This window comes from Astatotilapia calliptera, chromosome 18, assembly GCF_964374335.1.
Source record: "Astatotilapia calliptera chromosome 18, fAstCal68.1, whole genome shotgun sequence".
In the NCBI taxonomy this organism is placed as follows: domain Eukaryota; kingdom Metazoa; phylum Chordata; class Actinopteri; order Cichliformes; family Cichlidae; genus Astatotilapia; species Astatotilapia calliptera.
The window spans coordinates 10,623,034-10,638,082 of NC_137439.1; the positions used below are offsets into that span (position 1 = coordinate 10,623,034).

At 40.2% G+C, this 15,049-nt stretch overlaps 1 protein-coding gene across 2 annotated transcripts in view; it reads left to right on the forward strand.

The window, feature by feature from the left end:
- The first annotated feature begins 3,491 nt into the window (after nucleotides 1–3,491).
- The window catches only part of st6galnac5a (ST6 (alpha-N-acetyl-neuraminyl-2,3-beta-galactosyl-1,3)-N-acetylgalactosaminide alpha-2,6-sialyltransferase 5a), a 62,206-nt gene continuing 50,648 nt past the window's right edge, over nucleotides 3,492–15,049 (forward strand). The window contains exons 1-2 of one of the 2 annotated variants that reach the window (XM_026149654.2): nucleotides 3,492–3,676; nucleotides 4,448–4,657. In XM_026149654.2, coding sequence (XP_026005439.1) covers nucleotides 3,662–3,676; nucleotides 4,448–4,657 — 225 coding nt within the window. In that variant the 5' untranslated portion in view covers nucleotides 3,492–3,661. The remainder of the gene's footprint in view (nucleotides 3,677–4,447; nucleotides 4,658–15,049) is intronic. The other variant, XM_080293203.1, reaches the window with a different exon arrangement.

The following is a 15,049-nucleotide window of genomic DNA, read 5'->3' on the forward strand; positions in this document are numbered from 1 at the left end:
TTTATTTCTATAACACGTTTAATGCATGCATAAAAAAAACTAAACTAAATAAATAGAATGTCAAAAAAGTGTAGCAAAAGTCAAAACACCAAAGTAAACAATTGGAAATAAACAAAACAATCACAAACAACAAAATGTGGAATATGTCTTGGTGTCAAGGCAAAAAATTATGGGGCACCTAAAGTAAAAGCCAAAAAGTATCTTGAGGTTTATTTTGAAAATGATGGCTGTGTCCTTTAGATTCTGAGTAGGGCTGCAGAAGAGGTCAGCTTACAGGGTTTGAGGAATGTGCTAGCTAGAACTAGTTAGGCTGGTAATTTAATTGGCTCCAACCAGAGAATTTATTTTTAAAAATCTGTTATTTTTTCTTTGTCAACTTGAATTAGAAATGGTTTAACATTTGCAATATTCTTTTTCTAAACTGACTTTTGTTCTGTTTCTTATTCAAATGTTCAGTGATTAAAGATGAACCTCAGATATTATGATCTCTGCTTTGTGTTGATTTAACTTTCAGAAGTAGCATGACATCCATACACTTATGTAATTAGCAAATAATCTATATCTAAAAAAAAAAATCATCAGAGTATGCAGTAGGTTTTTTTTATGTCTTTAATATTTTTTTTTCCTTTTTTAAATGGTAAGTTTTCCAACATTATATGTTAATGAAAATAAGACATGCTAAGTTGCATAAATGTTCAATAGATGATAAAATAAAAGCATAAATGTGTATTTTAGACATTTCACCATTATTCTAAAAGATGTGATAGAAAAAATGCACTAAATCTCAAAATAGATCCGTGTAGCAGCTTAAAAAAAGCAGCTTCTTTCTTCTTCTTTTTGTGACTTTGTGCCCTTTGTTAATGAAGTTATCTTCACTTCAGCAGATCAAAATGCTGACCATAAGAAGAAAAGGAAATATCCGAGGCCGTATCCTTGAGTTGATTCTTTCATTCCAGAAAAAACATCTCTCAAATACCATCTTCTCATCTGCTGCTGACTTGAGCGGAGTGAAAAATGCTCTTAAATCATGAATATTTTTAAACTCTATCCTTCTGTCTGAATGTGAATGTTAGTAGATGCTGCAAGACTTCAAACTGCATCCGTAGGACGTGACTGCATTGTATTTGTTTTGGTCCAACTACATCAGCTGACTGTACATTTTAAAACTTTTTTTTATTTCATTGATCACTTTTTAAGTTTTGGACTAGATGAGGACATAGCAAACATCTTTGGCCTGTGAATAATTAATGAAAATGAAATTCTCAGGCAGCACAAGGTGCTGCTTTCAGTTGATCCAAAACTCAGGTTCTGAATAAAGAAGTCTGACCCTCTCTGAGTGTACTGCACCAGCGGTATGGATGAAGCTGATGAGCTGACTCCATTCCTGTTTCAAAGAATGATGGGGATGGGAGGGGGGGGGGGGGGGGAGGTTTCTTCCATCTGGTTTGCACAAGTTATTTTTTTCCGCTGTTACTATTTTACTTATATTTTTTCGATATGATATATATATATGTATGTGTGTATGCATGGACATGCAGTGCATGTATGGCTGCCTATGTGTATATTAGTGTGAAAATATCAAAGCAGGTCCATGAATCTCTCTGTTTCTCTACTTTATTGGTATATCCTGAAAATATAACTAGCTGTTAACAATTTATTTTACTGGTCTTATGATGTGCCCAAAAGGAACAGTACCATTTGCCCTCTGATTGTTTTCAAAGGCATCCTAGAGTCCAGAGAATCTTAAAACAAATTGATCTATAATTGCTAAGAATAATATGGTTCTCCCGGCACAGTCTGTAGAGCATGGAGGTGATACTGGGAAATAGGCAGGAGTGTGGAAATGCATGAGTCCACCAGCAGGACCGGTGTCTGCTCCTTTGTGTGCAGGGAAATGAGAGGAATACAGCCAAAGTCTCACAACATTACTTCCAGTGGGTTATGTGTATGTTTCTGACCAAACTGTTAGAAACCAACTCCATAAGGCTGGTATCAGGGCCCAATATCCTTCAGTGGTACCTGTGCTTATACACCAGCGCTGTGCAGCTCAATTGGCATTCACCAGAGAACAACAGGACTGGCAGGTTCACTACTGCTACCCTATTCTTCTCATAGATGTTGCAGGTAATATAATGTTTTCCATGGTGTCTCCAGGCCACCCATTCTGGTGTTTTCTGGTGAATTCCAGGCACACTGCAAGGTGCTGGGCTGTAAGCACAGGTCCTGCTTAAGGGGGTCATGTCCTCATTAAAGCCTCTGAGTATCCCACTGGAGCTTATTTTGTAGGCATCCAGCAGTGCTCCTAGTGTTCCTCCTCAAACAAAAGACTTGATCTAATACCTGTCCAGTTGTCACTTTAATTTGAATCAAAGCAGGTAAAACTGATTGATGATGCTTGTTGGTTTCTAATAGGACAGACCAATTTCCCTAAAGTTTAACAGAATTAGATTTCTACTGGGATGATCAACTGCTTCTTTATGTTTTTAACAGTGTATCATTCCTGCAGACACGCTCCATTCATTAATGCTCGTTGTCAGTTCACTGGATTACTGTACTACAGATTCAATTTGATATGATATTGATGTAAAAGTATTTAGTTTTAGGTTATTTATTGGTTTCAGTGTGGTGGCATTTTACACCTAGCTTTCAACAAATTTTAAAAATAAGAGAAAATTAAGTAAAATCAATTATATTTTTAAAAAGTGTGGAAAACTCAAAAACAATGAAAAGGAAATAAAGATTTTAACTGTTTTTAAATCTGTGTTCTGATGCGCTGAATGGAGAAGAGGAAGGATTCAGTATTTACTTAAATACAGCTTTACAGGTTAAAGCAGTTCAGCAACAATGGTGGGTAAAAGTAAAAAGTGTCCTTCACAATTATAGAAATGGGCTCTTTTTGAGTTTTTCATATCCTATTGCTGGTGCAGTAATGTGTGCAGCTTATGGTTGGATGTGATGGAGTAGTTTAATAAGTAACACCGCCTTAAGAGTCTAATTTCTTAAGGAAGGACGTGATGAATGGGATTCTTTGCAGACTGGAGTACAATCTACAAAGAATCTCTAGTCTACAGTGGAAGTATGAGGAGATCTAAAAACTGAAATACTCGAGTACAGTGTAGTTTGAACATAAACACAGCGCACGAATGAACATGTGGTTTCACCACTGAGTGACAGACATTCAGGGAGTTGTGCCAGATAACGTCTGCACTGTAAAGCCATAACTTCTCTTGTCTTTATAATCCATCCCATGGATAATGCAGCAGACGTCAAAAGATGACAGAGTGGGCTCACTGTACTCTAGTTTAATTGCGCAGATTTACATCAAATATGCCTCAGCAGGAAATAACGTTTAGCAAATAGGTCTTATCACTCTTTTGCAGTAGTCTGTTTAATTAAAAACGCTGCGCCTCCACTCACCGGCTCCTAAAGAACTCGGGGGGCATTAAGACCCAGCAGAGGTACAACAGTGAACATCTGTCGCGGTCTCCTCTGTATGAATTGCGCTTGGGCTCCAGTCTGAAGACACACGGGCAGAGGCAGGCGGGCTGGTACAGCGCGGACGGACTGGAGTGCATTCGGGAGGCGAGCAGATGACGCTGGACCATGAGTGAAAGTGGAGCCTTACGCACTGAACCGCAGCGATAAGACAGCGCGCCGCAAAATGAAGACACCTATGGTAAAGGGTTTTGCCATGTAACCCCGCAGTCAAACTGTTTGTGCTCGCTTTTAAATCCAGCATTGTTCCGTCAAGTGCGCTATAATCGACATAACGCCGCTGTGGCGTACAGTGTCGGATCAAAAGATTAGGATCAGAACAATGGGCGTCCAGCTGTGCGCTCTGTTTGGCACTAAAGCTCCACTACAGCACAGCGCGCTGGATGCTTGATTTGTCTCCGTTTAATACGGATACACTGTAGAAAGTGAACAATATCCGTGTTGCTTTAATATTAACTGATAAGCATTAATTCTAAACTATTTTTTTAAAGAAATAAAGAAAAGAAAACAAATTGAAAGTGCCGTGAGCTGCTCATCCTGTTCATGTACGATTGGCATGAATTCACATAGGTGATTTATTTTTCTTTTTTATTAGAACTTTTACTTAAAAGCTGTTGGTGTCCTCTGAGGTGTGGCACCTACTGTAAATTACAGTACACATGTGCTCCTCAACGCACCTGATGATTAATATTAATGCATGCAAACTAAGTAAAGAAGATAATTAACAGCCTGACAGCGTCATAAACATTAGCTGTGCCCTTATCATAGTTCGATAAAAGCTGTTTTTAAGTTTTTGGTCGCACGTGACATGCATTACAGGAAGTTGGGCTTTTACTGACAAACCAGCGCCTGCTGCTGCCGCTCATCTTGCATGAAGTCCGTAGGTGCAGGTTAAACTCAGTCCGGTGGAACTCGGCTAATTTGCCCGCATCTGCTTGTGTCTTTGTGTCAGCGCCATGGGGTAGCCGTGCTTCTCGTGCTTCTCCTGTGCGCCAGCTTGTTCCTCGTGTACAACGGCAGCTTCAACGGCGCTTCCAGAGACGCCAACGACACGCGCATCAGGCAGCATGAACAGCTGCGGCGGCCCACCGAAGCCTCCGTCGGGGTCGCCAAGCCTCACCCCCCGATCCTCCAGGGATACAACAGCATCATCGACCATAAGGTAAACAGATGTGGCTGAGTGCGTGTCTCATAACGCAGAGAACGGGCGCGTGGTTCGCTTTAACACGTGGTGAATGCCCAGCAGAGTAGGCATCAAAGCTTTTGAAAGTTTTACTTTTCTCCAAACCCCTTTTTTCGGCACTGAATCTTTCCCAGCCTGAGCCGCACTCACGCAAATTTCCTCTTGTCCTGACGACCAGTAGCTGTCTTTAGAGAGAGAGAGAAAGAGAGAGAGAGAGCATCCTCTCTGTCATTTATCACAATTTTCTCCGGCGCTGCGTTGCGCCACATTCAATACCCACCTGTCGTTACTAATAACAGCTTAGGCTACAAATGAAATCCTCGACTGCATTCTTAAGCTCTAATTGATAAGCCCAGGAGACCCGCAGCTAGGTGAACTCTGACGTCATTGTGGGGTTGTATTGACTGCCATCTGTTTACCAAGCCAGGAGAAAACAATCAATGAGAGTACCGGGGAGCGAAGCCTCTGCAAGTAAAGCAGACCCATTCACCTTGTGAAGGCGTTTTCAGTAAGCGTGCAGGCACAGCGTACTACCATGCAGGCGGTTTGGCTGGTGGGCTCTCGCGACTGTCTGAAACAGCTGGATTTAAGAATGACAAATTTGGAGAAACGTTCTGGCCACAATCATTCATTCAGATGTGCAGGAGCAAAACACCAATATGATTTGTGGCTATTTGTAGTTGCTGTTTCTTTAAGTCTTCTTTAATTGCTTTGAGTTGCTGTTCTCATTTTGTATCCCTCTACTGTCATATGCCTTAATACTCTTATTACTTATTACTTTTTTTTTTAGCCGTGATTTCCTTTTTTTCTTTACTTCCCTCGCATTTTGCATCGATCTGTGCTCATTTTGTGTCCATATAGGCTTTTTGCATCCCTTCACTAGTAGTCATTTTTTTATTGCTCTAGTGCAATTTAGGCTCCACTCATTATCATTTCACATCTCTCTGTAGTAGTCCTCTTTTTCAACTGAATTTTATCTTTTAGTCTCTTTTGCACTGCTTTACATTGATTTTTAGCTATTTTCTTTCACTTTTGAGTCATTTTGTGTCTCTTCTATCATTTTTGCATCCCTGAAATAGAATTTTACCTGTTTAATTGTTCTATGCCTCTTTGATATTTTTTGCATAATTGCCCATTTACTTCTGTCTAGACATTTAGTATCTATTCTTTTTCATTGTAATTCCCCTCATTGTTTTATGTGTCTCTGCAATCAGTTTGCATCTTGCTTTACTGATTCTCACTCTCTCTATAGACATTTTGCATCTATCTAAAGTAATTTTACCTATTTTTGTAGTCATTTTGTACCTCTGTTGTTATTTTGTTTCAGTAGTTATTTTTGCATTGGTCTATTGCCATTTTAAATATATTTGATGTCATTTTTAGTCTCTCAGCAGACACGTTAAATCTTTTTGTTGTCACTTTGTGCATCTGTAGTCATTTTGTATCCTTTCCTTGTCATTCCACCTCTTTCTAGCAATTTTACATCTGCAGTCATTTTGCATCTGAGTGGTTGTTTAATCGAGTTTTAAACAAGAACAGTCACTTCTCTGGCCCCTGAGCTCTGCTGGGCTTGTGTCCAGACGGTGCATACAGTAATCCGTCAGTGGCAGGACTGAAGACACCATGAGTGACAGGCCAATTTGTGCTGCCATCTCTGTCTTAAAAAACAGTATCTGCTACCTGCTAGAAAACGAGCATTAAGTCATCAGATTATGTCATAGGCTGATTTACATATGAGTAATTGGACCTGCTCTTAGATGAGGCTGTGGCTGTACAAATGAGACAAATATGCAACGTGAGTATGTTCCAGCCACATCTGGGAGTCAACCCACTGTTCCTGAACATCAGAAAAAGTAGCCGGGTTGGTAAATGAACTTCTTTTAAATTAAACACCAGAGGATCTGAAGAGTCATTTAATCTTGTGACAAAGTAATCGAGGTCGGCAACAGATTGTAGAACTATTATTCACTAAAAGAAATCTCACCGGTGCAGAAACCAACAAGTGTGGAAACCTTTAATGCTGCCTGAAAAGTTCAGCTGGCAGTTTTCTCAGGAGACATGCTGCTTGTATTTCTTCGTGAGTTTTTCCTCCAAGTAGCTCTGCTCTACAGAAAATGCACGTTTGTCACCTTTTGGGTGTATTTACTTTACATGTCATCATGGTGATTTTCGATCTGTGTTTCTAGTCAGCCCATGTGTGGCAGGAATGAAGACAGCATGACTGACATGCTGATTTAGGCTTCCATTTCTCTCTATATATTTCTCAAGGGAAGGATGTATCGGCTGCTTTTAAAAACAAAAGGGTTTTAAGTCATTATGTTTTAGGTTGTGTCAAATTAGTATTCCAAAGTTATATATATTATCATATTTTAAATGTTTTTTTTTTTTATTAGATGTGATGAAATTTTTCTCAGTTGTCTAAAATTAAAGGTGTTATTTGGTTTTCTGGTTATGCTGTTAAAACTGAGCAGAACAGCAGTCAGATATTTGGCCAAATCCACACTTTCACCATATTATCCAAATGGCTTCAAAACAAAACAGGAAATTAACATTATGGCTGAATCTGTTAATAACACATGCAAATTTTATTTGTTTAATATGCAATCACTGTTATTCACACTTTTTCTGTGTCTGTGGTATCTCAACATGAGTTTTACACCTTAAATTTGTGGACACATTTAGTAAAAGGCTGTTTCTTTTCTTGTAGTTCATGTTTAGTATTTTGGATCTTTTCTTACCTTACAGTGACAGTAAAGCGCTGGCAGGAAATTTGTGACATGCAACAAAGATCCCAGTTAAAGAGTTTGAAGCTTGTAATTGGCTTCCAGGGTGGTTTATATACAGAGGGCCTTTTTGAGTCATTACTTCTTTAACAGTGGTTAAAAAACTTGGTTTTAGAGTTAAGGTGAGAAGACGATTTTGTAAAGAGAGGGATGTGTGGTTGCAGCCTTACAATACACCTCTCTATGCAGAAAGCTAATGCAGTATTTACCAATACTGCAAATGTGATAGTTGTCCATGTCCACTCTGGAGTCCAGACCACAATTTGCATGTAAGAAGTAGGTACATTTGTGCCCGACACTCCTATTCTGCTTTGGAGTCCAACCTTTAATTGTATTATATCTGTGAGATTTGTGCTAAATATGCTTCTTTCAAATATGGGAAAACTTTTAATGTTGTGAATTTGATTTAACCAGTGTGGGTTATGGACCTCGTTTAATAGAAAACATTCAAATGCAGTTAGGGTTAGTATTTACCCAGAGGTGCAGTCGATGTGCCACTGGCTGTTTAGCTCTTTGACTCTGACTTGGAATTATTGTGCAGCTAGGTCACATAGATCTCTCCAAAGTCAAGCAGAGCAAAAGTAAATACGAAATGAGTCATTGCTGTCATATTTTCGGAAACCCAGGGCACGCAGCACCATCTTTTTTTTCTCACTGCCTCAAATGCCAATATTCAGTGACCATGCATGTTTTGATTTGATGAGGATTTGTCTGTAATGCGTCAGTAAGCCCAGCTAGGGATGAGAATTGATTTTCCTCGAGTGAACTGGAGCAGCCGAGCATCATAAGTAAACTACTAATTTATTTTTTCTCTTGGCAATAGATTTTTTTGACATTTTGGCAACAAGGGATATCAATTAGGGCCGGAGCACCACTGAACATCATTTATGCTGCTTGAAACCTGCTATTATGTCACCCGTCTTGTTCTCTCACTGCAAACTCCAATCAATACTCTATGATCTGAATGCGCAGGCTACTATAGCGTGCAGCACGGTAAAGTCTTCAAAAACTTTCCGTGAACTTTTTATGTACCTGAAAACGTGGCTGAGGTTTTTCTGTGTGTATTAAAGTGTAAAAGTTGTTGGCCTTGTCTCAAATGTGTTCTCCTGCAGTGTTGAATGATCATTGTTTGGGGAGAAAAAAACATACTGAGTCGAACATTTGTCTTCCTCATCTTTGCTTGCTGACCTCGCCGCCATATTGATCTCTCCAAGATATCAGCTGGCTGGCACACGGGCGCAGTGTCAGTCAGCCTTTGACCGCTTCACTTTATCTTCCACCAGAGTATTAAACTCATGACAGCCCAGAAACCATTTGGAATCTTATATATCTTCTGCAGACACTTGGCCAAGATGCTAAAGCATTTGCCAGAGTCCTTAAAATGATTTTCTCTATGACTGTTTGAACCATCTTTGAAATAAATAGATGAATAAATAAATGCATGTATGCATTTGAAATCCATTAATTCTTTCATAGCCAGAAGTTTCAACACCACATGTTTGATTCAGTTCAGAGTGAAAGGTAATTTATTTTGAGCTACACAGCAGCATTGGTGGGCCTGGACTTGTGCTGTGAATGAGAGTGACCAGATAAGAAAGCAGAGAAAGAAACTTAGGGTGGAGATGAAAAGGGAAAGAAACTCTTGTAGAGTAAGGGCAAAGAGAATGAGAGAAAAGGACAAAACTGGGGAAGGGGAAGGACGAAGAGAATGATAAAAGAGAATATAGGAGCCAGGAAAGGTTCAGCCTGAGAGAATGAGACAAGAGAGTGAAGGAGGAGGCAGAAACTGACACAGAAGTGAAAGATGGAGTGAAATCCCTAAGGGTTTCCTTTCTTCTTGCACTATCCTGCTTTTTATTTTCTCAGTGAGAAGGTGGAGGAGGAGGAGGACTGGAAACCACTCTTGTCTGTCTCTCAGTGGAGATAGGAGGACAAGAAAGCGTCTGTCTTCCTCTGATTGCCTTCCTGACACCAAAAAACATGCAAATTTTGTAAAAAGTGATATCCTGCATGTCAGGTGGAGTTAAGAAAGGGAGGCTAAGGTCCTTATATGTGGCTGGAGAGAAAGGAAACAGGTGGATTTTTCCTGTGATTAAAGGTCAAAACCAAGAGAAGCAGCCTGGTTGCTGAGTAGCTGATGTTCTCCAATATAAACTATTTGTTTCTTTCATCTACAGTTAAGTGACACCTCTCATTTCTTTGTATTTTGCTTGTATTACCTTGTATTTAAGTGGTCTTCAACAATAGTTCATTAGGCTTTCTGGAAGTCTCTTAATGTATCTTTGGACATTGGCTGCTTTTCCCCTCATTTTTAGTCCCGGCCTTGTACTTGACCATTTTTACATTAATGTTTTTGTTGATTTTTATGGCCACCTAATAATGACCATTCAACCTTTAAAAAAACGCATAACTCCGACAATGAAGAAGTGATACATCTTCAGGAACTTGTTACTAGCAGCCTGTCACAATTTCTTTTAATGAATTTACTAAAAATGACAAAGATAACAGTCTGATGGGCATATAATAGTATTTGTGCACCAAAATGCTGCTTTGTAAAGGACTATGTGAAGTGCGTCCGTAAACTGCACAAGTAGAGGACAAAGGAAGAAGTGGCAGGCCTAAAAAACTATCTACAGTAGGCGAACCTGAGAGATGCATCTGACCCTGAAGCCTCTTCAGAAATTGTATCAGTGGAAGGACCATTAATAAGGAAGGGAAACGGGGTGAAAAGGCTAAGGTATGCCAAATTACACAAGAACTGGACTGAAAATCAGGTCTCACCAAATTGGATGTTTTTGGTTCAAATCTTTGTCAGTATGTACAGACGAGGTCAGAATTGAGGTACAACACTCAGTGTCTATACTCATCTGTAAAACGTGTCACATTATAGGGCTGCCATTCAACCAGTGGTGTTGGGGATCTTATCAAAATTGATGGAAATATGACTGCAGAAAAGTGCCATCAGATTTTGATCCACCGTAATAAAATGATTGGCAATAGCTTAATGTTTTAAAATTTCAATGAAACACACTGCCAATGCAACCATGCCTGGACAGAAAAACCCACAGTGGAGCGGTAGCGGTATGAAAAGAGAAAAAAAAAAAGAACGTTTGGACTCTGCTAGCATAATTGACAGGTTTTTGACAGGGCTTCCACACAAACGCATAGCAGGATATGAAGCATCGCCAAATATGTTTCCAAAACAACTTCCTTCCTAGAAAATATGGTGAAGCATATCTTCCCTTTGGCTTCACCTGCACAAGTGCCAAGGTAGGTTTCCCCTGCAGAATTGGTTTTCCCTGCGTCGGGAGCACACACTGGGCTCTCCAAATCACGGACAAACAGTATCCCACATTCTTGATTTTTAGGCCCAAACATTTTTCTTTTAAAACAAAGGGGGGCCTAGCAAAAAAAAGTTTGGGAATCACTGCATTAAACTACATGTTTAATATTTGGATGAAGATCATGGTTTGGGTTAAAACCATTTTCAGGATTAAATACATTAAAATGTTTCACTCTCAAGGTTTCTCCGGTGCCGAGCTTCAATCCATCAAAAGATGATGGCACCAGCAAGCATTTTATATCCACTTGCTCAAGGGCTATTATATTATGTAATAGCAGCTTACACAGATGACCTATTGAGTGAACTTGTTAGAGAAGCAGAATCTCTCATTTCCCCATATTTGTTGCCTGCCAGCATTTTTCTGAAATCAAGGTAAATTCCCCCAAATGATCTTTATTTAAAAAAAGTTCAACCTTGACTTCTTCAACAGGAATTTTAGCAAATGAAAAAGGTAATTTTTCATTCAGTGTGAAATTCAATGGAGTCAATATTAAAGTTGAGAAAATGCTTAGCAAAGTGGCATTCATGAGGCCCGGTCTCCTCTATAATGATTTAAAACTATTCTGTCAATCAAGCTTGCTGGGGAGCATCACGCATTTGCGCCCCGGGGTCTCTAAGCTGATGATCTGGACATGTCAATAGCTGATGTTAGGTTGGAGGTTGTGCTTGTTGCAGTTAATGTAACCTCCACCTGCTCACGTCTCAGCTCTGACTTACTATACCGCTTTTTTTTTTTTAAATTGATGTTATTCATCGCCACCTTCACCATCCTGACAACATGTTGAAGTGCAAATCAGTGTTCTGCTTAAGACAAAGAAAAGTAGTGTTTTGATGACATTTTAAACCTATAATTTAATGTCATTTCATCGCATGCTTTCTGCCTCTCCTATTTACACACTCAGCAGTTTTGGTGTCCTGACCACAGACTGTACATAAAAGATGTATGTACCCACCTTGATGTGAGCATTTATTTTTGAAATTTGCATTTTGGATTTCCACCTTTTAGCATTTTGAACATTGTTGGGAGCCAGCCTTAAGAGGTAACTGGAAAAATTGTAGATTTTTAGTACTTTTGTGGTGGCTTTTTTTAAGCCCCAGAGGTTCTTACTTAATTGGAAGTTCATCAGTTTTATAAGTCATAAACCAGTGTGTTGCCTTATGGTGGTCTGTGATGAAATTCAAATAATTGGGCAAATTAATGAGGATCCACGTTCATTAAAATTTATCCAAAAGCTATCACTGACTTTCACTAACGACATAAATGTCACCGCTTATGTGGCAATATGTGATTGCTCCTCAGGGATTCATAATAGCTCACCAAATCTTTTAATATTAGTATTTTTCTTTTATTTGTGCCGCCCTCAGAGCCGCAGCTCCAGTATGGCCAAAAAAACAGAAACTGTTGTGCGGCAGCAGCAAGCAATCCCACTGAGACAGAACACGAAATTTACAAAGCAGATTGTTCAGCACAAACTGTGGTCAGAGTGGATTTTTTTAGACATATCAGGGCTGGAAATACTCTGACTAGGTACACTTCGCTTGAAGGCATGAGCATGCGAAGCCATCTGTGCCAAGGAGACATGACAAGGCATCCTTCCCCCAAACGCAGCTTTAGTGACAGCTGGAGAAGTGAGACGTTTGAATATTTCATCTCAGACAGCCACATCTTCGCTGCGCAACGAAGCTATTTTTCACTGTTCATTAGGATTTCGCTCTGCAATCAGCCAGCTGGAAAGCAAGACAGAAAACTCCCCAATTAGGCCGTTATGGCCAAGGACTCTGTAGTCATCTGATGTGAACTAACAGTGTTTGTGAAGTCTGCAGGGCTGTGTGGAAAAAGAGCACAAACGTGTGTGTGTGAGAGAGTTCTGTCTTTGTGCTTTGTACCATTCACAGGGTTTAAATTACAACACAAAATGAAGGAAACATCAGTGACAGATAACTGCTATTTTTATGCAAAGACAATGTTGGAATACTAAAACGGCTCTCCTGACTGAAGAGAGGAGAATAGTGGTTTCGTTATGCCACAGTAGTCCCAATTGGAGCATAGTCTTGGAATTCAACTTATCTCCAGAGTATTCTGCTCCCGCCAAACATAACACAGCTCCAGGCTCTTTCCGGTGCAGGCCTGGAAAGCAATTACTGGTGAAGGGTGGGGTGGAGGGGAGAGGAGACTGCCTCTCGATAAGCATTCCCTCAATGGAGTAATCTTGCATTTCGTGCCTTTTGGCATTCTGTGGTTAGGGAATCACTGGTCAAGTTATACATTTTTAACATAAAGGATGTGGAGGGAAGATTTCCCGAGGCTTATGCCATGAGCCGAATGGTGATTTAAAGCTTCTCTGCGTTTTAATCTTTGGTAGATGATAGGCTTTAGCATGTGGAGCACCTTCGTCATTCAGCGCCAGAGAGAGCAGCAAAGGATCTGAAAAGGTTAAACTATGATAAATGGATCATACCTTGTGGCACAACATCAGGAGATAGATGATAGCTGCTGCCGTTGTCATGGTTAAGAGCAAATTGAAGACGACGGCTGGCGAGAAGCACTACAATAAAACCGAATTTCTTTGCTTTTCCGTCATCTGGCTCCACAGACACACGAGTCCCGCAACATTACTCAGCTCTTTAGGCGTGATTAATGAGCGTGCCCTCCATGGTGCGAGAGAGAAATGATCCAACTTTTTTTTTTTTGTATTTGGCATAGTCTCCTTCTCTATGCCATGAGCATTCCTTCTCCAGATTAGAAACATATTGGATGCCAAGGTTATTAATTATGGAGACACGGGGTTTGCCTAAACAGTGTGCTTCTTGTCCAAAAACAGAGCAAAGGAGCAGAGCTCTGTTTTAAGTTTATAAGTGAAACAAGAAAAGACAAAAGAAAAGTTGCAGAAGAAAGTTTAAGTTTTAAGCACCAGACGGCCGAGAAGACAGAGGCAGCTTCTGTAGCCCTGCGGTGTTTTGCTGATGTGACATTAAATCATTTCCTGTACCACGTTGTCTGCCCTTCAGTCGAAACACTCCCAATTACAGAGGCGACTTTGATGTATATCCCATCATCCCCCCCTCATTGAAGAGATGGTGTCATGGCTGTTCGACAAAGGCTTTCTTTGGTATCCCGCTCACTGATTACACTTCCAGAGGTGCCGAAGAGTAAGCAATTTTCCCGGGTGCATACAGAGCTGCTTCGGGCTCCTTTTTCTTCCTCTCTGATGGAGGAGCTCTGCATTAAATCAAATTATATCAATACCAGCATCTTGTCATGGGAACCTAAATCTCTGTAGTGCAAAAGAGGCACTGCAAATAGTCCAGCCCATGTCAAAAACAATTTAAGATGAAATGTTGTTCACTGAGCTGGAAATTGTGCATATGATCCATATCACCCGGCCAATATTGGGCTTTTTTCTTTGCCGTTTTATTATTTGTCAGGTTTTCTAAATGAGTGAAACACATCAGATCAACATGCACATTTTGTCCTGAATCTGATTTGTCAGGGTCACTTGGTCAAAATTGCTCAAGTGTGACTAAAGCCAGTTTAAGCTGGTAATTTAATGCAAGCTGAACAGCTCTGATGGAACAATTGGAATTGAACCTGCAGTATGAATTTAGTCTGGACACCAGAGGCATTCTGAATGTTCATGGTGGACGTTATCCTGCTAATGCTCAACCAGAACAAGTTGCCGAGACTTTGTCTGTTATCGGACCGTATCAGACAAACGGTCCTGAGCTGCCATAACCATAATCTGAGAGGAAGATGCATCTTATTGGAAAAATGGGATTCAGTCTCCTGAAACAGTGTTTGAGTCACTGTGAAGGTGAAAGAAATGGCTCTATCAAAAAGGGGGGGGGGGAAAGAGCAAAAGAGATACAAATCCTGCCTCTCTTGTCTTTGTCCCTGCACAGCTGACCGTGAATGGGCTGTGAATGTCAGGTTTGGAAAGTTACAGATTGCTTATCGGCAGTCAAATAGCTTAGCAATCTCTAACCACTTCATGCATCCAGAGGGCCAACTGGATAACTATCAGATCTAAAAATTGCAGAGTGCAAATGCAGCCAAGAAGCATTCAGACTTGAATCCAGTCGCTGAAAAGGTGTAAATGCATCCATCTCGTTGGCGTTCTTTCACAATCTTCACACCTTTTGAATGTGACTGTGTAACAAAGAAACAAATTGAAATGCCAAAAATGTGTCTTCAGTCAAAAATCACCATGTTTCCACCGCAAAACCTGCACTGTGGTTATGAAACAG